Source organism: Garra rufa, chromosome 3, assembly GCF_049309525.1.
Source record: "Garra rufa chromosome 3, GarRuf1.0, whole genome shotgun sequence".
NCBI classification, from domain to species: Eukaryota; Metazoa; Chordata; class Actinopteri; order Cypriniformes; family Cyprinidae; genus Garra; species Garra rufa.
Genome location: NC_133363.1, coordinates 48,019,106 through 48,044,181, shown reverse-complemented (window position 1 = coordinate 48,044,181; position 25,076 = coordinate 48,019,106). Strand labels below are relative to the sequence as shown.

At 36.8% G+C, this 25,076-nt stretch overlaps 4 protein-coding genes across 4 annotated transcripts in view; 1 reads left to right on the top strand and 3 right to left on the bottom strand.

The window, feature by feature from the left end:
* The window catches only part of txnb (thioredoxin b), a 5,347-nt gene extending 3,078 nt beyond the window's left edge, over positions 1-2,269 (bottom strand). The window contains exons 1-2 of the mRNA XM_073836284.1: positions 2,115-2,269; positions 764-868 (exon numbers count right to left, since the gene is read on the bottom strand). Of these exons, the coding sequence (XP_073692385.1) occupies positions 764-868; positions 2,115-2,138 (129 nt within the window). The 5' untranslated portion in view covers positions 2,139-2,269. The remainder of the gene's footprint in view (positions 1-763; positions 869-2,114) is intronic.
* Positions 2,270-3,536: 1,267 nt separating this feature from the next.
* ptgr1.2 (prostaglandin reductase 1, tandem duplicate 2) lies at positions 3,537-6,414 on the bottom strand. The gene is made up of 8 exons (XM_073837212.1): positions 6,239-6,414; positions 6,117-6,162; positions 5,954-6,013; positions 5,497-5,679; positions 5,078-5,351; positions 4,883-4,988; positions 3,977-4,095; positions 3,537-3,824 (listed from the first exon to the last, which is right to left on the bottom strand). Exons 1-8 carry the CDS (start codon positions 6,342-6,344, stop codon positions 3,714-3,716), a joined length of 1,005 nt encoding a protein of 334 aa, XP_073693313.1. The 5' UTR covers positions 6,345-6,414; the 3' UTR covers positions 3,537-3,713.
* Positions 6,415-10,197: 3,783 nt separating this feature from the next.
* On the bottom strand, positions 10,198-16,344 carry ptgr1.1 (prostaglandin reductase 1, tandem duplicate 1). The gene is made up of 9 exons (XM_073837211.1): positions 16,259-16,344; positions 15,950-16,076; positions 15,827-15,872; positions 15,272-15,331; positions 14,650-14,817; positions 11,335-11,608; positions 11,146-11,251; positions 10,628-10,746; positions 10,198-10,500 (listed from the first exon to the last, which is right to left on the bottom strand). The coding sequence occupies exons 2-9, from the start codon at positions 16,053-16,055 to the stop codon at positions 10,390-10,392; spliced, it is 990 nt and encodes a 329-aa protein (XP_073693312.1). The 5' UTR covers positions 16,056-16,076; positions 16,259-16,344; the 3' UTR covers positions 10,198-10,389.
* Positions 16,345-18,699: 2,355 nt separating this feature from the next.
* On the top strand, positions 18,700-24,797 carry haus3 (HAUS augmin-like complex, subunit 3). The gene is made up of 4 exons (XM_073837472.1): positions 18,700-19,768; positions 21,070-21,524; positions 22,353-22,638; positions 24,342-24,797. Exons 1-4 carry the CDS (start codon positions 18,791-18,793, stop codon positions 24,555-24,557), a joined length of 1,935 nt encoding a protein of 644 aa, XP_073693573.1. The 5' UTR covers positions 18,700-18,790; the 3' UTR covers positions 24,558-24,797.
* Positions 24,798-25,076: the final 279 nt, after the last annotated feature.

Sequence of the window (25,076 nt, the reverse complement as noted above, 5' to 3'; positions counted from 1 at the left end):
CTCCAACTTCAAAATCATCGTACATAGCTGCAGGCGTACCGACACAAAGGGTTTACAAAGTGAACTTGGAAAGAAGGTCAAACGCCCTTTACAGGAAAATGTAAAACAGCGATGTAAGACGATTTTGAAGTTGGAGGAGAAAATAAGATGAGAGTTTTTCGACACTCCCTAACTATATTAAACCGGAAAAACGAGTTTAAATAGACCTAGACAAGACGAGCGTTTGAGGTTAAAAAGTATATCAATTGTATGGATGTATTTTTACAAAATAACCGATCGTTTCGCTAGATGAGATCCTTATTCCTCCGCTGGGGTCGTTTACTGTCCTTTGAAGCTGCGTTAAAACTGCATTTTGGAAGTTAAAACTCAGGGGCACTAAATGGAATGAATCCTGAAATGTTTTCCTCAAAAAACATAAATTCTTTACGACTGAACTGAAGAAAGAAAGACATCTTGGATGACAAGGGGGTGAGTACATTATATGTACAAGAAATAAATCCGCCATTTTTTTTTTTTTTTTTTTTGGTCTTCTCAGCTGCTTTTTTTTTTTATCAGGACTGCCTCTCATTTGCATTCTGTGAGAGATTCACGTTTTAATTCTTAAGGAAGCTTCCCTAACGGTTGCCCCGACAACAGCACAACAACAGAGCCACTCCCGGTTATTCCGGAGGTCTCCATAGAACAAACATGACAGCTCCAGATGTCACTCTGAATCTCGGATGCGGCGACATGTTCAGAAGTGTATGTATGAATCATTGCTCACTTTAAAGAATGGACCGATGTTCTGGCAGGGCCCGCACCATGTGGCTGTGAAGTCTACCACCACCAACTTGTTACCGGCATTTTTCAGAGCGTTGTCGAACGCAGCCTGTAGAGAGAGGGAGAAACATTTTTGGATTCAGTTGCAAAACTGACACGACACATTCTTTCCCGCTGAGGTTCACTGGAATGGGCGATGAGTCATAACGCTATGGTTTTATCAGAGTGACTGAGACTTTCAAATATTTACAAAAGAGCCATAATTGCCAGGTACCAGGAAGAAGAGAAAGGGGTGACACAGCTTATGCTTTCGGTATGAGATACTGGGAAATCATTCATTTGCTGTTGAATGAAATTACACTTAGGCAAAACAAGCACTTACTACTTTAACTTTAATGTAAATCAATATCTAATTGACCACATTGATGGTAAAATATGTGTACACGTGAATGCATTTTTCTTTACGACTTTCTGAGTAGAATCGTAAATCAATTTAATGTAAATCATGTTTAATCCTCGAATTTTGCATGTTTAGAACCAAAACACTCCAGAAAGACACTTCATCCATAGGACAGATCTATGAGAAGCAGCTTGTGTGAGTACGGATATCCGATTTTTCAACGAATATTTTTTTCTAGTCATTCGAGTTTTTAGGGTCATTCTACAGAAATGTCAACAGCCAAATTTTTATATTTTTTATGGTTGACTGTAAATTTTATTTAGGTTTAAGCTCAATTGTACATTTATGAGGTGAAGTATGGCTGAAATTATCACAGGAAATTACAAAAACACACGTATTAGGCTAATAGAACACTTTTTATGTGGCTTTATTGCAACGTTTTAAAGCATTTAGACAAATAAGACACCGGGATATCAGAGACTACGTCGTGACGTAATTACGTGAGAAAATAAACAACCACTTATTCAGTTGTTAAACTGAACACTTTGTAAGAACCGATTTCAGTCAGATCTCCCTTGATAACTGTACTGGTGTTTACAGTCAAAACAGAAAAAGTTTTATATCCTGTTTAAAAAGTAGCCTAACTGAGAACAAATGTACATCTCATTCCTTACTTATTATTATACTCTCCTTTGAGGTTCTGTGAAATACTAGAAACCAATACATCTTCTTGTGTGTAAACGTTCCCGCCCACATTTGTTCCGCAAGCAGCATTTTGCAAAAAAAATTACATGCATTTAAAGCTTCATATGCATTTAAAAAACATTTTATTAACGAAGTTATTAACGAATATCTATATTTTCATAGACATCATAATCCAAAATCCTTAGATTACCTACAAAGAGTTATAGTCCAAATCAAAGTAGCAGCTAAAATATTGCTTTTATATACCTACCTTATCCTCAATTACGATGATCATTTTGATGTGTCTTCTCCTGGACTACTGTGAATGTCTTCTGAAAAGCTCCTGCTTCATTAACAGTCAGTAGTGGCTCGTGTCATTAGCGCCGGATATGAAGACTGTCACGTAGCCCCGCCTCCAATGAAGACAACGATCCAATCATAGAATTATGAGGTCCTGTGACCCCGCCTACCACTACACGCTACAAATATACATAATCAGCTGAAAAAGCTCAGCAAATGCGAAATAGGTACATTTTGCGCAGCTTGTGGCATAAATATTTATATGTGACCTCTATAAGGAGTGAAACATGTTCATTTATCTTGAAGGACAATCACTAATCCTGGATTTGTTATGAGCAAGTCAGAATGACTTGACAGATTCCGGGTTTACAGTACGCCTCCTGACGTCATCGAGAGTAGTGGTGGATTCCTAAACTGTACTATAAAACCTGTTTGTATGCAAACACATTCTTGCAAATGTATAATGCATCAAATAGTAAACAAAGAACATTCAATGTCTTTATAGAGTTTTGTAGACATTTAAACTATACTGTCACAGGAGAAAACTCCTCATCATTTGTATGAAAGCAGCTGACATGTTCTCAGTCTTATTTAATGAGCAAATGCTTCCTATTATACAGAATCACTGTGACTCATACCCTCAAACCCTCTGCTTCTGTATATTCATTGTTAAATAAGCCAAAACACATTGTTAAATAAGACAACACAATGATTTTAATATCCAGGATAATATCTTGAATGAGTAACAGTATTTCATTTGGATACAACCCTTTTAAAATAATAAAATGGATTATTGAATTCATGTCCTGTTGTTAACTGTCCTCTAGTGGCTGTGAAATGAAATCACCCGCTTGTTATTATTTTTCACTCAATGTTGCCATTTTCTGTCAAAAAAAATAGCATTCAATTTACTTTTTGTGCCACAACCAACACTAATCTAATTGAAGACATATCTGCTCATGAACAAACATTTTGTCGTTTTGTCTGTTTCACAAACTTCAAGTGCAAAGACTCATAGAATCATGAAATATTAAGAGTTTAAACTGTACAGTTACGCCTCAATAACAAAGCTGTGTAAATTGTGAAACTTGTCTGGTTACAAAGTTTCATAATAACTAACTGAATCATGTGAGGAGTAACCAAAATATCTGCATGTTAGAGCAGTGACCTGCTGACATATTTTGAATCATATCTTGGATCATCCCTCTTCTTCTTTTTCTGGCCATATAAGTTGTTTACATGTGTTTCTTTAGAACTGTTTATGGCATAGCAATGTCAAAATCTTTTTTGCTTTTTACAAACCCAAAAGGGGAAAAATTACAGAAATAATGAACATTGTTAATCAGACAAGGAAGATATGACCAACGTAAATATGAGGCTTTACATGGCTTTATTTGCAAACATATTGCAGTGAAAAACAGTTAAAACTCTCCAAAAAAAGAAGTGTACAAGTATGGGTTTAAATTGGTTCCCTGGACCTTTTTGACACAAACAGACTAGTTACTGTCCACAAATATTCAGGTTATCCAAATGTCACTGTATTTTATGTAAACAGATTTCTAAGCATGGTTCAGACTTGAACAATAGCCTTCCCAAGTCCGTCGCCCTTCAGCATCCTCATGAAGGCAGCTGGCATGTTCTCAAAGCCAACAGTGACCACTTCCTTCGCCTTCAGTTTGCCCTGCAGGAAAACAATTTATTGTGTTTACATACCACAAGCTGTTGCTGTTATGTGCTGTGTAATGGCAATTATCCAATGAAGGGTGCAACGATAATGATCAACTTCATGACATTTCATTGATTGAAAGCAGGTTTATTTTTAAAGCAGTTTACCTCTTTCATCCATTTAAGCAGTCTCTTGACAGATTCTTCATCTTTGTGTTGCCAAGATCTCACCATAAAGCCTTCTATCTTCAGTTGTCGTGTAATTATTTCAAGATGAGGATAAGGACCTATGAGACAGAACAAACAAATTCAGTATCTTAATGTTATACTGCTTAGGGCTTTTTCACATCCTATACTGTCCTCTAGTGGTTGAAATGTGTAACTATATTAAAACATTGATTTTTTTTTCCCCCTTTAGTTTGTTCCCCTCAGACCCTTTCCGTTCGCCCGGTTCCTGTCTCATATAGTGTTTTTGCACGATGCGTCATCAATTGGCCATTTTGGCGGCACTGAACGTAAACAATGCCACTGCACTCCTCGAAACTCGCATATTTTGCTGATTACTGCTGCTGAAAATAGTCCATTTTTGTCATGTTTTGGGCTGTACTAGTCGGTCGGAACGAGAAAAAACATTTGGAGTACTACAGACTGCCAAAAGTTAAAACAAATCAAGGAGAAGAGTGCAAAAAAATGGTCTAAAGAACAAAATGCATTTGTGGTTGGCCAAACTGAACTAGGATTTCCAAAAATCTTGACAACATTCCTATTTGTTCTTATCATTTCAGGTCAGACAGGTGAAATAGGCTTGTGTATCTATGTATCTTTACCACCTAATTACTTTATTTTGTTAAAATATTGCACCCTTTCCTGCTTACTAAGTCTTTCTCTATATGATTTAGCAATGTCCACGTTTTTGGCTTGGTTTAGACAGCATAAATTAGCACAACAACGTTGCTGTTGTTTAGCCTACATCCGAGTATTGCCAATATGGCCGTGCAGCTGGGTAACTGACCAAATCGTTTGCAAGCGAACACAAAGTCTGGCGGACATTTGGCTAAGTAGAATGCGACATACACGTCTGTGGTGTTGTGTCATTGTAAGTGGCTATTGCACCGCAGATAGCGATACGACCTCCTGGCTTCATGTTCTTCAGTGCCGCTGTAAACAAGGGCCCTCCCACCTAAAGAACATCAAATAAAAAAGCTTAAGAAGATTTGTACAAATAGCAAACTGTATTTTAGACCAAAATACACATATAACATTAATTACACTCTCAAAGTAGCAGTCATATCCTTCAGGTGAAGCATTCTTCAGTGCATCCTCCAGTGAGGGGACAGTCTTGTAGTTAAAGGCCTGATCAAAGCCCAGCTCTTTCAGGTATGCCACCTTGTCTTCACCTCCTGCTGATCCCACAACCTTGCAGCCTTTGATCTTGCAGATTTGGCCCACCATCGCACCTACAGCACCTGCTGCCGCACTCACCAGAATAGTCTCACCAGGCTGTATCTTACATACCTCTTCCAGGCCATACAGAGCTGTTAAACTAGAGGATAATAGGGAAGGGATTAATAAAAATTATATTATATTTCAATTAAAACAACACAGAATTGCCTAACAATTTGAATAAAGTGATGGTTGTGTGTGGTGCCATCTTTTAAATCGGTTTCTAGCAGTCGTGATTACTTTACCCAGGCATCCCCAAGGAACCAAGGGCCAGGGACACTGAAATATCACTGGGCCATTCGGATACTATCCGAGCCAAGATGGGCCTGGCTGGACCCTTCGCTTTGGTTACGGTGTGTGTCCTCCATCCACAATTAGCAACCACGTAACATCCCTCAGGAAATGCAGGGTCCTTGCTCTTCACTACCCTGCAAGACAGTGAGTTAATATATTGATATGGTCATATGAATTGTTTTTGTTTATGAACATACTTGTTTTCTCACATAAACTTACTAATGCAATAGCCTAAACATACAAATTGTCTAAAATGTCCACAGCTTTTCTGTTGCTCAAGATGTTTTTCCAGTCATTGAAGTGGAAGTGTCTTCAAAAGTTGATGCAACTTAAACCACATTGATGAGTGGCTGAACAGCTTGAGCAACAGCTCCTAGATGTTTAAGTAATAATAGTTTGTTTCCTTACTTTGCCAGCTGAGTTCCATATTGTACATCCCCCTCTTTTATCCACAATTTACTCAGAGATCTAAAGAAACAAACCAAGGCGTTTAAAAATAGACAGGTACAACACATATAGAACTACATTAAATAGATGTTTTCTAATAGGACTGTAGAGAAGACATATTTACCTCATATATGGATCAAGACTTAAATAGACTGCCTCCACAAGCACGTCTAAAGCAAAAGTTATGATAAGTCAGAGAGGCATAGCACATGTATACAAAAAGACAAATCTATGAATTATCTATACCTCCATCTTGAAGCTCTGGCAGAACTTCTTCTCTCAGTTCAAAGTTGCTTTCGTTAGGAAAGCCCTCAAAGTGTTTTTTGAGGATCCACGTCTTTGCTTTAACCATGATTGTATGTCAGAAGCTGCAAAGTTCTTCAGTTCTTCAAACTGGAAGTTGTTCTGAGAGAGAACAGAGCTTGCTTTTATTGTAGCAATGACAAAGAACACTCTTACATAATAATGTCTTTATTGACATAAATGACATTGCAAATTCTTATAACCTATACTCTATACTATAATAATAGAAAAGGTAGTGTATGTCTCACCTGGGTACAATGAATATTGTTTACCTGGGACTTTCAATGTAATTAAATAAATATTAATAACAACATATTTGTCGCTAATGCTATAAACAGTCTAATAGGAGAGGAGGTTTTACCTGCTATCCAGTGCAGATTTATTCTTTATCTTAAATGTCACAATTTTCAGAATTGTTGTGAATTTCGTATCAGAGACATTCAAATTTTTATAAATTTTAGAGTGAGTGGTAAACTTGAACATTGTTGGCTCGTGGATAAAAATGTATTTCATGTACTTATTTGTTGCTATTTGTAGATGTATCAAAATACAGTTTTTTATGCACAGTCAGCATGACTTTGAAGTGACCTTGTAACCATTACATTGCATATATATTCTATAACAAAGCAGTGTGATCCTATCTAAAAGATTATTCCATCCATATACCACTACATAAAATGTGCTATTCTAAAATGTATTTGAATATACAGGTGCTGGTCATATAATTAGAATGTCTTCAAAAAGTTGATTTATTTCACTAATTCCATTCAAGAAGTGAAAATTGTAAAATGTATACATTCATTCCACACAGACTGATATATTTCAAGTGTTTGTTTCTTTTAATTTTGATGATTATAACTGACAACTAATGAAAACCCCTGTTCAGTATCTCAGAAAATTAGAATATTACTTAAGACCAATACAAAGAAAGGATTTTTAGAAATCTTGGCCAACTGAAAAGTATGAACATGAAAAGTATGAGCATGTACAGCACTTAGTTGGGCCTCCTTTTTCCTGATTTACTGCAGCAATGCGGCGAGGCATGGAGTTGATCAGTCTGTGGCACTGTTCAGGTGTTATGAGAGCCCAGCTTGCTCTGATAGTGGCCTCAGCTCTTCTGCATTGTTAGGTCTGGCATATCGCATCTTCCTCTTCACAATACCCCATAGATTTTCTATGGGGTTAAGGTCAGGTGAGTTTGCTGGCCAATTAAGAACAGGAGATACCATGGTCCTTAAACCAGGTTCTGGTAGCTTTGGCACTGTGTGCAGGTGCCAAGTCCTGTTGGAAAATGAAATCTGCATCTCCATATAGTTGGTCAGCAGCAGGAAGAATGAAGTGCTCTAAAGCGTCCTGGTATACAGCTGCGTTGACCTTGGACCTCTTAAAATACAGTGGACCAACACCAGCAGATGACATGGCACCCCAAACCATCACTGACTGTGGAAACTTTACACTGGACCTCAAGAAACGTGGATTCTGTGCCTCTCCTCTCTTCCTCCAAACTCTGGGATTTCCAAAGGAAATGCAAAATTTACTTTCATCAGAGAACATAACTTTGGACCACTCAGCAGCAGTCCAGTCCTTTTTGTCTTTAGCCCAGGCGAGACGCTTCTGACGCTGTCTGTTGTTCAAGAGTGGCTTGACACAAGGAATGCGACAGCTGAAACCCATGTCTTGCATACGTCTGTGCGTAGTGGTTCTTGAAGCACTGACTCCAGCTGCAGTCCACTCTTTGTGAATCTCCCCCACATTTTTGAATGGGTTTTGTTTCGCAATTCTCTCCAGGGTGCGGTTATCCCTATTGCTTGTACACATTTTTCTACCACATCTCTTCCTTCCCTTCGCCTCTCTATTAATGTGCTTGGACACAGAGCTCTGTGAACAGCCAGTCTCTTTTGCAATGACCTTTTGTGTCTTGCCCTCCTTGTGCAAGGTGTCAATGGTCGTCTTTTGGACAACTGTCAAATCATCAGTCTTCCCCATGATTGTGTAGCCTACAGAACTAGACTGAGAGACCATTTAAAGGCCTTTGCAGGTGTTTTGAGTTAATTAGCTGATTAGAGTGTGGCACCAGGTGTCTTCAATACTGAACCTTTTCACAATATTCTAATTTTCTGAGAGACTGAATTGGGGTCTTCATTAGTTGTCAGTTAAAATCATCAAAATTAAAAGAAAAAAATACTTGAAATATATCTGTGTGGAATGAATGTACACATTATACAAGTTTCACTTCTTGAATGGAATAAGTGAACTAAATCAACTTTTTGAAGATATTCTAATTATATGACCATAATACAAATTTTATCATAGATGAAATACATCTGCCTTACACAAGAGATGCTCCCATCTCTGCTTAAAAGAGAAGTTGACTTTCAAATTGAACATTTCCTGATAATTTACTCACCCTCATGTCATCCAAGATGTTCATGTCTGTCCTTCTTCAGTCGCAAAAAAATGTTTGTTTTTTGAGAAAAACATTTCAGGGATTTTCTCCATATAGCAGACATCAATTAGGATCCAAATTGCAGTTTCAAAAGGGCTCTACACAATTCCAGCCGAGGAATAAGGGTCTTATCTAGTGAAACGATTTGCCATTTTCTTTAAGTATATAGTAGTCAACATTCGAAGTGGATCAAAAAAGTTAATCGAAAGTTGTCCTAAGATAAGAATGGGTATTCTTTTTGGTTTTAGGACAAATTTTATATAAGGTTTTGATCCACTTCAAATGTTGACTACTGTATAAATCTAATTAATATACTTTTTAACAACAAATGCTCATCTTGCACTAGCTCTTCACTTCTGATTGGTTAAAAAAAAGGGCTAAAACTGCATCTCATTTTCTCCTCCAACTTCAAAATCATCTGACATTGTTGCTTTACCTATTTTTGTAAAGGGCGTTTAACTTTCTTTGCACGTTCGCTTTGTAAACAATGGGTTGGTACTTCCGCCACCATCACGCATGACCTTACCAACATGACTACATAATGTGTGAGATCAAGCTAGTGCAAGATGAGCATTTGTGGTTAAAAAGTATATACATTTTTATTTTTCTTAGAAAATGACTTCTTTTTGCCAGATAAGACCCTTATTCCTCATGTAGAGCCCTTTGAAGCAGCATTGAAACTGCAATTTGGACCTTCAACCCGTTGGCCACCATTTTAAGTCCATTACATGGAGAAAAAAACCTGAAATGTTTTTCTTAAAAACTAAATTTCCTTTCAAATGAAGAAAGACATAACCATCTTGGATGACAAGGGGTGAGTAAATTATCAGGAAATTTTCATTTCCGAAGTGAACTTCTCCTTTAATGAACATTTACTATTTACGATTCTGTCATAAATAGCCACAAGATGTCAGTGTTTACTGATTTATTACAGGAGACCAACACATTTGTGTTGTGTCATTGTACATCACCACCCAACAAGCAGTGTAGGTAGTAAAAATACTGATTTCTTTTTACTTTCCCTTTTAAGGTCATGCATGTATTTATGAAAATAACTTTCTAAGAAACCTTGTCTTCTTTAAACTTCCTCTACAAAGTGTCATTATTTACTTGTCTGTATGTTTACTAGACTATGCAGCCCTTAACATCAACAGTGAAGCCTAAACAGATTTGAAGGATAATGGATGAACTTACAGTTTTATTGTGAAGTAACCTTATAACCATGCTTATCAAACTGCAGGAGTGTTTTTAAAAATCTCACTCAATGTTCAAGGACTGTTAATGATTTATATGCTGTTGTTCATGTAGTTCATGATGACTCAGCATATCCTGCTGAAAAATAAGTGTTTTTTTATGACAGAATTTAATAAATGCTGAATAGTGCTGGGTAACAGACTTACTAGACCGACACACGTGAATCTTCTGGGACCAAACGTCCTTACTGCTTCTAGTATTAGAAAAAATATAATTTTATTCCTGCTTTGTCTATATCTGTCTTAGGGAACAGGGCAAATGTGACACTGATTTACAAAAAAAGAGATTTTATTTGTAAAGGACACAACATGAAAATATGCAGTTATTAATGCAGAATCAATAACAAAAATGGCTAGATTATAGTTTAATGAGAAAATCCGTTAAGCACTTGCAATCAGATTTTAATGATGGCTTTTCCAGTGTTTTCTCCCTTCAGCATCCCCATGAACGCAGCCGGCATGTTTTCAAACCCCACAGTGACATGTTCTTTGCACTTCAGCTTTCCCTGTAAACCATTAGATCAAATTATTCTGCATCTTTATCAATATATGATACTTATGATTGTATGATTGTATTTAGATCAAGCATTTTATATTATTGTATGGTAAACAAAGCATTCTGATGTACAGTACCTCTTGCATCCAGGTCAACATTCGCTTCAGTGATTCTTTATTTTTATGTTCCCACCTGCCCACCAAGAAACCCTCCATTTTCAACTGCTTAAAAATCATGTGCAGGTGTGGATAAGGACCTAAAAAAGCCAAATACACATTCTCACTGCTGTAAATAGACAAGAGTTTATGTCTACCCAATTTATGTCTAGTTTAATTTTTCACTAATGGTGACTAAGCAGTTTGTGTATTGTTTACAGTGAGGAAAAAAAATATTTGATCCCCTGCTGACTTTTTTGAAATGCGTTTTTCTGGATTGTTTTTGTTGTCATTCTGTCTCTCACTGTTCAAATAAGCCTACCATTAAAATTAAAGACTGATCATTTCTTTGTCAGTGGGCAAACGTACAAAATCAGCAGGGGATCAAAAAAAAAAAAAATTCCCCTCTGTATATGGAGGAATGGATTATATAGCATAAAGGTAATTCAGAGCACACTCTACTGGTTTAAAACAGGAAACACATGAAAAGTTAACCAAACCTGTTTGTGGATTGGTGTCATTGTATAGCGAAATTCCTCCACACACAGCAATACGCCCAAATGTCTTCATCTGTGGTATAGCAACACTCGAAAAAGCACCACCCACCTGAAAACCAAACCAAATCATTGAATAATCAAGATTACAAACTGGTCTATATTATTAATCAATTAGTACCAGTCAATTCTTACATTCTCAAAGTAGCAGTCATATCCTTCAGGTGAAGCGTTTTTCAGTGCTTCCTCCAGAGAGGAGACAGTCTTGTAGTTGAATGCCTGGTCAAAGCCCAGCTCTTTCAGGTAAGCCACCTTTTCATCACTTCCTGCTGAACCCACAACCTTGCAGCCTTTTAGTTTGGCAATTTGACCCACTACAGAACCAACGGCCCCTGCGGCTCCATTTACCAGTAAGGTTTCTCCTTGTTTGATGGCACAGACCTCCTCCAAACCATAGAGTGCAGTCAACCTGTGTGGCACAATTAATGTTATTTATTATATATCCATGTATCATTTTATCATATAAAGTTGCTATGTGGTGCACCAAACAAATGCACACTGCAGAAGTGTCATTTGCTGCTTTAAATACTCAAGCGTCTTAAAGCCTGGATGGGTTCTGATTGGCTGTCAATGTTTTTATGGTTCATCAGCTATGGTTCATCATCTACACTTCTGGCTTTTTTTCCTCAGAATTGACTAATTTGCTATTGTTTTGTTAAATTGAGTTATAAAGGCTGAAATATATGAAATATAAACTTGCATTCAGAATTCTGAGATAAAATAGGTAAATGTAAAATGTTATACAGTGCCCTCCACTAATATTGGCACCCTTGGTAAATAAGAGCAAAGGTGACTGTGAAAATAAACCTGCATTGTTTATCCTTTAGATCTTTCAGTCAAAGAATTTGAAAAATTCTAACCTTTCCTTTAAGTAAAATGATGGAAACTGAGGGGGAAATCTCATGAAATAAATGTTTTTCTCTAGTTCACGTTGTCCACAATTATTGGCACCCCTAGAAATTTGTCTACATGTAAGTAAGATATCTCTGAAGTATATTCCCATTAATATTACAATTGTTTTAGCACAACAGGGTGGCTAGGAATATAAAATTGTCCAGTCATGACTTTCTGTTCCACAGGATTATAAATATGAGGAACACAAAAGCCAAATTCCCTTAATCATCCATCACAAGAAGTAAAACCAAAGAACATAGTTCTGATGTGCAGAACAAGTTTGTTGAGCTTCACAAAATAGAAAGTGGCTGTAAGAAAAGAGCTAAAGCATTGAAAATCCCCATTCCCACCATCAGGGCAATAATTAAGAAGTTCCAATCAACTAAAGATGTTACAAATCTGCCTAGAAGAGGATGTGTGTATCATCCTAATGCACGATAAGGAGAGTTTGAGTGGCCAAAGACTCTCCAAGGATCACAGCTGAAGAATTGCAGAGAATTGTTGAGTCTTGGGGTCAGAAAGCCTAAAATAAAATGATCAAACAGCCCCGACATCACCACATGTTTAAGAGGGTTTCAAGAAGAATCCTCCTGGCTCATCCAAAAACAAACTTCAGCATATTCACTTGTCAGACATGATTGGAACTTCAAACAGGACTGGCTTCTATGGTCAGATGAAACTAAAAATGAGCTTTTTGGAAGCTAACCCTCTAAACGGTTTTGGTGCAGACAGGGATAAAAAAAGTACCCCATGTCCACGGTTAAAAATACTGCTGGGTCTTTAATGCTGTGGGCCTATGTTTCTGCCGGAGGTCCTGGACATCTTGTTTAGAAACATGGCTTCATGGATTCTATCAAATACCAGCAGATAAAAAAATCAGAACCTGACTGCCTCTGTTAGAAACCTTATAATGGGCCATGGTTGCATCTTCCAGCAAGACGATGATCCAAAACAAACATCAAAATCAACACAAAATTGTGTCACTGAGCACAGAATGAAGCTTCTACCATGGCTGTCCCAGTTCCCTGACCTGAACCCTGTATAGAAACTGAAGAGAAGAAGCACCAACACGAAGCTGGGAATAAAGAGATTCTGGAGAATCTAGAGAGATTCTGTATGAAGAAATGGTCTCTGATTTCTTCTCAGGTGTTCTCCAAACTCATTAGACAGTGTTGGAGAAAACTCAGAATTGTTATCTTGGGAAAAGGACGTTGCAATAATTGGGTGCCAATAATAGTGGCCAACGTTAACTAGAGAAAAACATTTATTTCATAATGAGATTTCCCTCCCAGATTCTATTGTTTTACTTCAATGACAGGTTAGAATTTTGTGAATTTTTTTGAATGAAAGATCAAAAGGATAAATTATGCAGGTTTATTTTTCACATCCACCTTTGCTCATATTTACCAAGGGTGCCAATATTAGTGGAGGGCACTGTAGGTCTAAATAGTATTTCATGCTGTAACTGTAGGGCTAATATGTGACCCTGGAACAAAAAACTAGTCATAAGGTTTTTTTTTTTAATTTAGATTTATACACCATCTGAACGCTGAATAAATAAGCTTTCAATTGATGTATGGTTTGTTAGGACAATACAATATTTGGCCAAAATACAACTATTTGAAAATCTAGAATCTGGGGGGTGCAAAAAAAATCTAAATATTGAGAAAAATCCCCTTTAAAGTTGTCTAAATTAAGTTCTAAGCAATGCATATTACTAATCAAAAATTAAGTTTCGATATATTTATGGTAGGAAATTTACAAAATATCTTTGTGGAACATTATCATTACTTAATATCCTAATAATTTTTGCCATAAAAGAAAAATCAATTTTGTATTTTTGGCTATAGCTACCTGTACTACTTAAGACTGGTTTTGTCGTCAAGGGTCGCATAGAATATGTCCCCTATGAACTGCATATGTGAATATTATGAATGCCTATCGTTAAATCAAATTTATGCTTTAAAAGTAGACTAATCATAGCAGGTTTCACCCATTAGTCTGTCCGTTTAAACGTCTGCTCAAATGGCATTTTTGTGTTCTATAAAGGAGTTTTGCATTCTGATTCTACTATCCAAAAGAATAATACATTTTTTCTCTTATTCCATGGCTTTTACTCGTTTCACTACACTTGTTACCAGCATTTTTCTGCTGCCACAATTCACATGCAGCTGAAAGTGACGTAACTGTGACATCTACTCCAAATTGGTCTATAGATGTGGTGTGGACTGCCCTGTTAAGTTATTCCCTCTTTTTGTCAAAAGTTAGTAAAGAAAAAACATTTGCTATATGCCAAAAACACTAAGAAAGCGATCCAAAACAACTCTCAAAAAAGCAAGAGAACATGTGGGCAACAAATTTTTGTTGCATAAAGCCAGTGATTTACAAAACACCCATTTTTCTCAGAACTCTGCCATATCTACTCACACATGATGATCTATCATGTGTTTAAATGAAACATCAGATAATGACTAGAGTGGATTAAATGTTTGACCTACCTTCCTTTTTATTTGTAAAAGAAACAATAGTGCGTTTGAAAGAAACAGCGAGTTTTACCCTGGCATGCCAATGGCTCCAAGCGCATGGGAGAGGGAGACATCCTGAGGCCAGTCTTCCAAGAGTTTAATGAGATCACTCCCATCTGACACGGTATGTGTTCTCCAACCACCTCGACCAACCACATGGCAGCCCACAGGAAATGAAGGATTATTACTTTGAATCACCCTACAGTCAAAATATAAGAAGGAAGAGACTTTGATTTACAAATTAATTGATTATATTAAGTAGATTAACAACACAAACAGAAAAGTGTTTTTTAAACCATCAACTCCAATATGATTTAAAAAGAAAGTGAGGCATTGTCCCATCTAAATACAAACATATGTTATTTAACTGGTCTTATAAATTATTTACACTCTTAAAGTATAAACATGCACTACTTTGAACTTTGTGCCAGTTCCTGATCTGTTTATAACAAAGTACCTTAACTAACGGTCAAGTGACAGCAAATGCGTCACATATGCTTTTTCTTTGTGATGAAAAGAACCAGATTGTTGGAAACTTCCCATTTTACAGTGATCAAAAAGTCAGTTTCTTTCAAAATGTTAAAGAGAGAGACTTCATAGACTAAAGCTAGTCAGTTGCTGCTGTTATGGGACAAAATGTTAATTTCTCTTACTTGGCAACTTGTGTTCCAATCATCACATCTCCTGCTTGCATTCGAACACGGCTGTATGGTCTAGAAGAAATTAAACAGATAGAAAACTAGAAATTGCATATTTAAGAGAAAGTAGTTATGCATCAAACAACTCATAACAAACCAAATGTGACCCTGGACCACTAAACCAGTCTTAAGTAGCATGGGTATATTTGTAGCAATAGACAAATACACATATGGGTCAAAATTATTTTGTAAATTACCTACCATAACTATATCAAATCTTTATTTTTTATTAGTAATATGCATTGAACTAATAAACTTCATTTGGACAACTTTAAAGGTGATTTTTCTCTGTATTTCAATTTATTTGCCCTCAGATTCCAGATTTTCAAATAGTTGTATCTCAGCCAAATATTTAAAACAAAATGGCCTCATGACTGGTTTTGTGGTCAAGGGTCACAGATAAGGAATCATTTTCAAACACGTAGGCTCAGGATAATTTTACTGCACTTTTTCAACACAACCTTAAATGCAGATGTTAGTGCACCTGTTCATTACAGCTTCAGCACTCACCGCATGTAAGGGTCCACACTAAGAAACACTGCCTCCAGAAGAACCTCTGAAAAACAAGAGTAAATGTCACTTGGTATGCAATAGAGCAAATAGGGGAAAATGTGAAATCTGAAGATCACATACCTCCATCTTTGGGCTCTGAGAGCTGCTCTACTTTCAGCTCAAAGTCGGTGTCTTTAGGAAAGCCCTCAAAGTGCTGCTTGAGGATCCAGGTTTTGGCTTGAACCATGGCTCTATTTGTTGGAAACAACTGTAAAAATAAACGAAAATAATATTGCACACATGTATAAATATCTTACATGCAAAGTGTAAAGTTATGTAACGTTCAAAACTACAGACTGTTCCACGAAACGCAGTTGCTTTTGCTCACAGATCACATCAGGAGTTTGTGATAATCAAAATAACTTAATACGACTTTCCTAAGATACATACCTGTTAATGTAACACACACAAGCACTCTGTTCCTCTATTATTCTTGCTGCTGTTGCGTACACAGTAACAAACGTGCTTAAGCCCCTCCCACCACCATTTACTGCTACAGTCTTGGCTGAATCTTAATCAGGTGACATTTTGAACTTATTTGATTGGTCGACTAGGTTTGTCAATCATCTTCTCTGAAGATGTTTCTAAATGCTTTTGTAGTATTTCCACCTGTATATATTTTTATTCAATTTTAAGCTGTATTAAAACTTCATTGCATTTTCTGTGAGGAAAAAATACCCTTTTTAAATAATATATTTTGCGAGGAACCACCCCACGTCATGTGACGAAAGCAAGCGCGGGCGGGCATTTCGGAAGTGGGACGCGACGCGAGACAGGCAGACTGCAATAGATTGAAAGGGATCTATGTTTTCAAGGTAGGGATATGTATTTTATACTCCTTTGTGAAATAACGTTATTTGTCAAAGCTTTTCAGCTTTTTAGTGATGGCAAAAGTAGTATCGTTTGTACTGAACTAGCCAGCAGAGCAATCTAAGCTAAATACACACTTTTAACAAGTAACGTAGCTCGTTTTTAACGGCTCTTGAAATTCAAAATATAACGTTATTTATCTGTCTTACTGACGGTAAAGCTAAAGACATTTGTTTGTACAGTAGTTATCGTTAGATTTTGGTCATGACCGAGTCGTGCCTGAAATTCCTACTGTTTATGAGTCTTGTACAGTGTATTTTTTCTTTCTTGAGGGTTATTATATTTTGAATGTCTCCATATTTATTTTATGTGTCGACTGTTTTTCACAGTATTGTAGTGACGTTGCTGTTTATCTGTAATTTATATCAATCTTTCCTAACTGTAGCAGAAGATGTGGGTTTACTTGGTTAAACTGGCAAAATGTACCCATACCCAACTGAAAGTATCTAGCTGAGAACATGAAAATAAAAATAAGTGCACATTTTTCTTAGCTTTTTAAATAGTTTGATGAAATTTAGATAAACAAACTGAGCAAGGTAACCTGTTTACCTGGAATGGTTAAACTTCAGCCACAGTTAACGTTAGTTATAGATGTTTGGTTGAATATAGCTTATACAGGCCATTACAGATGTTGTGAGACTATACAAATACTCCATTTCAACTCCAAACATATAGTCCACAAGAGGAAATAATAGTTGAATTTATAAAAATCACACTGTTCAAAAGTTTGCTCACACTTGATTCTTAATGCTGTGTTGTTACCTGAATGATCCACAGCTGTGTTTTTTTGTTTTTTTTTTAGTGATAGTTGGTCATGAGTCCCTTGTTTGTTCTGAACAGTTAAATTACCTGATGTTCTTCAGAAAAATCCTTCAGTTCCTACAAATTCTTTGTTTTTTCAGCATTTTTGTGTATTTGATCCCGTCTATGATTTGAACTCTTTGAGATCCAGCTCTTCACACTGAGGACAATTGAGGAACCAATATGCAACTATTACAGAAGTTTCAAACACTCGTTGATGCTCCAGAAGAAAAAAATATGCATTAAGAGCCAGGGGTGTAAACTTTTGAACAGAATTAATTTTTCTTATTTTTCCTAAATATCCCAAAAAAAATTTGAGTACTGCCCTTCAGAATCTACAGAAGGTACTTACATGTTCCCAGATGACAAAATAAGTTACATTTATCTTCAGATCTTCAAATTACTCAATGAAAAAAAAGAGGATATTTAAGAAAAATAAGAAAAAATTACGCATTCATTCTTCAAAAGTTTACACTCCCTGACTCTTAATGCATGTTTTTTTCTGTAACACCAGTGAGCGTTTGAACCTTGCAAATGATTTCCTCAGTTGTTCTCAGTGTGAAAAGATGGATCTTAAAACCATACAGTCATTGTTGGAAAGGCTTCAAATATATAAAAATGCTGAAAATTGTGGGAAATGAAGACTTTTTTCTGAAAAACAGCGGGCAGTTGAACTGTTCAGGACAAACTAGGGACTCATGAACGTGTAAAGACAATTATAATGTAACAAAAAATTATTTCTACTTTCTGCTGAACTTTGAATTCATCAAAGAATCCTGAAAAAAAGCAGAGTTTCCACAACTTGTTTCAACATTGATATTATAATAAGAAATATTTCTTGAGCATGTTGAAATGACTTCTGAAGGATCGTGTAACACTGATGCCTGGAGAAATGGCTGCAAAAAATTCAGGTTTGCCATCACAGGTACTTATGTTTTAAAATGTATTTTAAAAGTTTTTTAAAACTGTAATGTTTACACAACATTACTGTTTGTATTGTACTTTTGATTAAATAATTGCACAAGATACTGTCACAAACATTTAAAAAATCTGACCCACCTCAAAAACTTTTGAATGGTAATGTACATGTGAGTAAGTGTGTATTTGTCTATTTTCCAGTCATGCAACACTCACCTCAGTTGGGCCTTCTCTTTGTGAATTTATAGAATAAGTCGGGCTTGCTGTAATGTTCTTTGACCATCTGCCTTAGGATAAGGGAATATCTCTGAAGCCGAGTTCAAATAAGCAGCCATGTTGGATGGAGCTCAGTTCATTGAGGCGTTGTCACGGTTGGATTACCCACGGGCGTCTGCGCTGAAAGGTTCTGAGTTTGACTGGTTATTTGACACAGCACCCGATAACCTGCACCTCCTACGTGTCGTCTGCAACCGCCTGAACCGCAGCAATGTTCTAACACCAGAAGAATTGCAAGCATACAAGGCACTTCAGAAGTCCGGGAAGCCCATCTTGGATGAGGTGACACTGGCTGAGCTGCTTAAAACCTGCTTGCCTGTAGATGGAGGTGTAGTGTCACAGGGCAGTTCTGCTCTGGGTGGAGAGGGAAATGTAACAATCGAGGACCTCGAGACCGAACTTCAAGCTCTCCGCAAGGAAAAACAGCTAAAACAACGCAGACTCAATAAGCTGCAGATGCTAGCTACCAACTGGGGTGCAAACTCCTCTGCATCCCAAGCACTTCTGCAGGAAGGAGGAAATACAGTAAAGGATGCTAACTCTGCCTTGGCAGCCGAAAACGCATACACCAACTCAGCTGTAGAGAACCTGTCAAAAGAGGCCACCAAACTGGCTGGCTTTTTCCAAACCGACCCTCAGTCCCTAGGTGGTAAAGATGGAGCTGCTCCACCATTAGGTCCTCAACCAGGGACCCCAGTGCTCCTCTCTCAGTTGTCTCTAGAGCCTTTTCTCCAGCAACAGGAGCAATTTACCAAAGTGTTGACTGCCTACACGCAGCGTCAGTTCTTTCAGGGCATCTCAGACATGATGGAGACCTCCACATCTAATCGCTGCCAGCTGACAAGTCTGAGCTGTTGCAGTGAGAATGAAGAAGAAGAAGATGAGGGACTAGTGGAGCTCAGGAAGAAGGAGATGGCACAGGTGCAGTGGGCATATTTAGTGGCACAGTACCAGCTGATGGACGAGAGGGCAAAGGAGCATGGCGACAAGGCAGCAAAAGAGTGGCTCATCCAGCGACTAAACCGCAGCACAGAGGTGAATATTAAAGAACATTATAGTTTTCATGATTTGTATGAACTACCAGACAAAAGTTTTTGAACAGTAAGATTTTGAATGTTTTTAAAGAAGTCTCTTCTGCTTACCAAGCCTGAATTTATTTGATCCAAGCAGTAATATTGTGAAATATTTTTACAATTTAAATTATTTTAATATAAAATATATATTTTTAATTTCTAACCACCCTAATATGCTGATTTGCATGAAGTGATGATAAAGACATTTATAATGTTACAAAAGATTTCTTTTTCAGACGCTGTTCTTCTGAACTTTCTATTCATCAAAGAAACCTTAAAAATTGTACTCCGCTGTTTCAACATCATAATAATAATAAATGTTTTTTGAGCAACAAATCAGAATATTAGAATGATTTCTGAAGGATCATGTGACTGGAGTCATGATGCAAAAAAATCAGCTTTGAAATCAGGAATAAATTACATTTTATAATATATAATTAAATAGAAAACTGTTATTTTAAATAGTAAATAAATTATATATATTTATATATATATATATATATATATATATATATATATTGCTGTACTTTGGATCAAATAAATGCAGGCTTGTTGAGGAGAAGAGACTTCTTTAAAAACAAAGAACATTTACTATTTTTTTCTTATTAACATGGTTTACATTACACAAGTATGTAATTACATTCTGGCCTTTTATTTTTTCAAAACCTAAAAACTGAACAGAAACAAGTACTGTGCATATATATATATATATATATATATATATATATATAATACCATTTGTTTTTTGTGTTTTGTTTTTTGAGGAATGTATTCAGCAAGAATGCATTAAATTGATTTCAAAGACTTTGAAATTTGCTATAACAATGTATATTCTAAAGCAGTGTTTCTTAACTCCAGTCCTCGGGACCCACTGCTCTGCACATTTTGTATGTTTCTGAGTCTGACACACTCAGTTCAGTTCATGAATCTTTCTACTAATGAGCTGATGATCAAAATCAGGTGCCTTAAATGAGGAAGACATACAAAATGTGCAGAGCAGTGGGTCCCGAGGACTGGAGTTGAGAAACACTGCGAGGAGGATAATAGGTGTGTGTGTGTGTGTGTGTGTGTGTGTGTGTGTGTGTGTGTGTGTGTGTGTGTGTGTGTGTGTGTGTGTGTGTGTGTGTGTGTGTGTGTGTGTGTGTGTGTGTGTGTGTGTGTGTGTGTCTTTTCTAATGATACAATTGAAGCAATATTTTTTTTTGTCCCCTGAATTAAGTATACCTCTAAATGTTTGTCATATTCATTCTTTTCCTTTCCTAGTCTCTGTGCTACTCACAGGTGAGCAGGCTTGAGCCTGATCTGCGCTCTGAGATCCTCTCAATTCAGTCTGAAATTCAGTCCCTTATGTTAGACCCAGTCTCCTGTGCATTACGAGACTGTGCCCGCCTCCTTAACATCCCTGTGGTGCGTGGGGACCTCGCTCTTCAGTTAGCCAGGCAAAATTACTACACATCCAGCCAAACTGAAGTTCGCAACCAGCTTCTTCGTCAAAAGGCCTTTTTTGAACTTGTGCGTCTGGCCCAGGATGCCGAGCTCCTTATGGGGAAGAGGGTGATGAAGCAGCTTGATGAAATACTAAAGAGGCTGGAGGGGGCAGCAGAAGCTGCTGCTCAGAGAGAAAACATTCTGACACAACCTCACTTAACTCAAGTCCCTCACCTTGGTTCTAATGCTAAACAACAGGTCATCAGCTCCAAGGACACAGCCTTTAGCAGGTAACCCACCATGAGTGGAAAAAAGTTTAAAGGATTAGTATACTTACAGAATAAAAAAATCCTGATAATTTACTCATCCCCATGTCATCCAAGATGTTCATGTCTTTCTTTCTTCAGTCGTTAAGAAAATAAGTTTTTTGAGGAAAACATTCCAGGATTTTTCTCCATACAGTGGACTTCTATGGTGGCCAGTGGTTTGAAGGTCCAAATGGCAGCTTCTTCAAAGAGCTCTACACGACCCCAGCTGAGGAATAAGGCTCTTGTCTTGCAAAATGATAAAACAGTAAAACCACAATTTTAACCACAAATGCTTGTCTTGCACCAATCTGACCTCATATATTACGTATTCATGTTGGAAAGTTCACATGTGACGTAGTCAAAAGTTACAACCCAGTGTTGTGCAAAGGAATTCAAATGTAATTACAAAAAAGGGTAAAACATCGATGTTGGGCGATTTTGAAGTTGGAAGAGAAAATGAGATGGAGTTCACCCTACCCTACTTTTTTTGAACCTAAGTATACAGACAAACTAACTGCGTGTGACCTTTCCAGCATGATTATGTAATGCTTGAAAATGTCCAGAGCTAGTGCAAGATGACCACTTGAGGTTAAAAATTATATAAATTAAAAGAGATAAGCCACATAATAATTTAATAAGCACTATATGGAGAAAAATCCTGCAATGTTTTCCTCAAAAACCTTCATCACATCTTCGGGGATCAGGAAATTTTCATTATGGAACTTAACTTCTCCTTTAACAGTTTTGTACTATGTAATGCAGATTAGGTTTGTAAGACTATATCTTCATATATTTATGTTCATCCCTCAGGTTGCTGCAGATGCTCGAGTTGGGTAAGGCCCCCATGGAGAGAGAGGATCCATTCCAAACCTATAGTAGACTGGAAACAGCGGCCTTTACACTGCAGGAGGATTTGGTCAATGTACAAGAAGCTTTGGATGGGGCTAGACGAGAACAAGCCTATGTTGGAGCTCGGTTAGAAAGTGACCGCGATGCGCTCGACCAAGTGGCGTATTCGGACATTGTGCAGCCTCTTCTGAGGCCGCAGGTATGTGCTATAGCCACACCTGCACTGGAGCTCTGCCCTTATGCACAGGTATGTCTTTCTGTTCTTTATTTTCTCAACCTCATCGCCGTTTTCAACATCCTCCCTTATGAATCCCAAGAAACGTGAGCAGATTAATCATCATATTCACCACTTAAAAAAACATGCACTTCTAAGTGGTTGGGCGTAATTGTTTGGTGGTGGGTTTTTCTGTGTTTTTTTTGTGGGTTTTTCAGCTGATTTGAATCAGCTGATTTAAGATTATGGGTCAGATTTACTAAACAGAGCAAAGTAGCGTAAGACAGCAATCCCATAAAAGTTTTGCAGGTGATCTAAAACACAAACACAACTTGCTCATATCCATAATGACCAACGCAGTTTACCAAGAGCAGCACGAATTAGCGTATGGTCGCCAATCTGTGCCTTTATTACATTACCTTTTAAAAGTTTTTGAACAGTAAGATTTTAAAGAAGTCTCTTCAGCTCACCAAGCCTGCATTTATTTGATCCAATAAGTATACCATTTTGTAATATTTTTATTATTTAAAATAACTGTTTTCTATTTGAATATATTTTACAATGCATTTTATTCCTGAAGATGAATTTTTAGCATCATTAACTCAAGCCACGGTTCTTTAGAAATCATTCTGATAGTCTTTTTTTTTTTTTTTTTTCTCAGAATACTTTGATGAATATAAATTTCAGAAGAACAGCATTTATCTGAAATAGAAATCTTTTGTAACATTATAAATGTCTTTGTCATCACCTTTGATCAATTTAAAGCATCCTTGCTAAATAAAAGTATTAATTTCTGTAATTTCTTTCCAAAGACTGACACTAAAGACTGGAGTAATGATGCTGAAATAGAAAACTGTTATTTTAAATAGTAAAAATATTTCACAATATTACTGATTTTGCTATAGTTTGAATCAAATAAATGCATGCTTGGTGAGCAGAAGAGATTCTTTAAAAAACATTTAAAAAAAAGCTTTTGACTGGTACTAACAGTAGTTTTTTTTAATGTCAAAAGAGGGTTTGCACAGACATGAACTGTTAGTATATCTGGCCCTTTATGTTTTTATTTTTCGTGAAAAGGTATAAAATTGCCTATGGCTTCTGTTTTCTTTCCTGTCATCATCACAACACACTGTCTGTGAAACACAATTTATTGGACTGATATTTCTAGTCCTCTGAACACACCTTTGTTCTCCTGACACCCTTGAAAAGCTTTTTAACAAAATAAGTTTTAATAAATATGGATCTAAAACATCTTGTCTAGGTTTTGTTTTATCTATTTTCATATTTAACCTGGATTTGCCATGAAGATGGTCAAAGAAGCTGGGATGACACTAAAAACAAACACATAATTCATTGAAATATAATATATTTTTTCATCTTCCCTTCTTATTGTAATGCAGAATTTAAATTTATTTATGATAATCCTATTGCAGTCTATACTACTGCAGTCTAAATCAGTTATATTTATCACTTTGTACACAGAAAGCAATGAATGCTAATGAAGAATTCATGTGTAGATTTGAATGTCTATTTCATTAACAGATTTTTATCAAGCAGAATACTAATAATTGCAAGTTGTATTTAACTCCAGTTCTCTCTCTCTGTATTCTGCTCTTCGTTTCACCTTCTCAAACTCTTTCTCTATTTCTTACTATGCCTGTCACGCTTTCTGTCTGTGTCTGTACTTGGCACCTCCTGCTCTCTGTCTGACTTTTTGCAACCCACTCTCTGTTTAGGAGCTCACAATAGTTCTTGATGAGTTGGAGGTCAAGCAGAAGGCCTTGTACACATCTCTTCAAGACATAGTTGGGGACTTGAAGGCCAAACGGGGAAGGCTTGAACGCAGTGCCACCCTGAGGAGAGAGAGGGAGCTGTATGTTTATTTCCATCTGGACCCAAGACTGCTCAACAGAGCAGTGAGAGATATAGAAGCTCAAGCAGGGGTTATGTAGAATCCCAGCCAAAAATACAGAGGTCACTGCTGCTGCTGCTGCAAAAAAAAAAAAAAAAATGCAGACATGGACCATTGTTGCTTCTGTTATGGAGCTCTGTAGATCTGATATACTCATTTAATTTTCTTGATTTCTGCTATCTGCTAAAAGTTATTGTTCTGGTATGTAAAATTTGTATTTGTTTCACATCAATTTGCATTTGTACTTTAGCAAATGTGCTGCACTTTGTATAAGTCAAGTTTCTCATAGTTTTTGGTGATTTAACAGTTGTATCTTTGTGAATAAACAATTTGTATTCTCAATGTTTGAGCGAATCCTTTTTTGTGCAGTTTGATTCTTTGCTTCAATGTGTTTAGGATTTTTTTTCTCGTTTACAAAAAAGCACCAGCCAGCTGCGTGTATTACCTTTTGATAGATCTGAGTTGAATCACAGACATTGGAACAATGGATTTCCGCTCATGTATTGTGTAGTGTAAGATTATGACAGCAGCCAATTATTGTGTTGCATGTGTACATTTA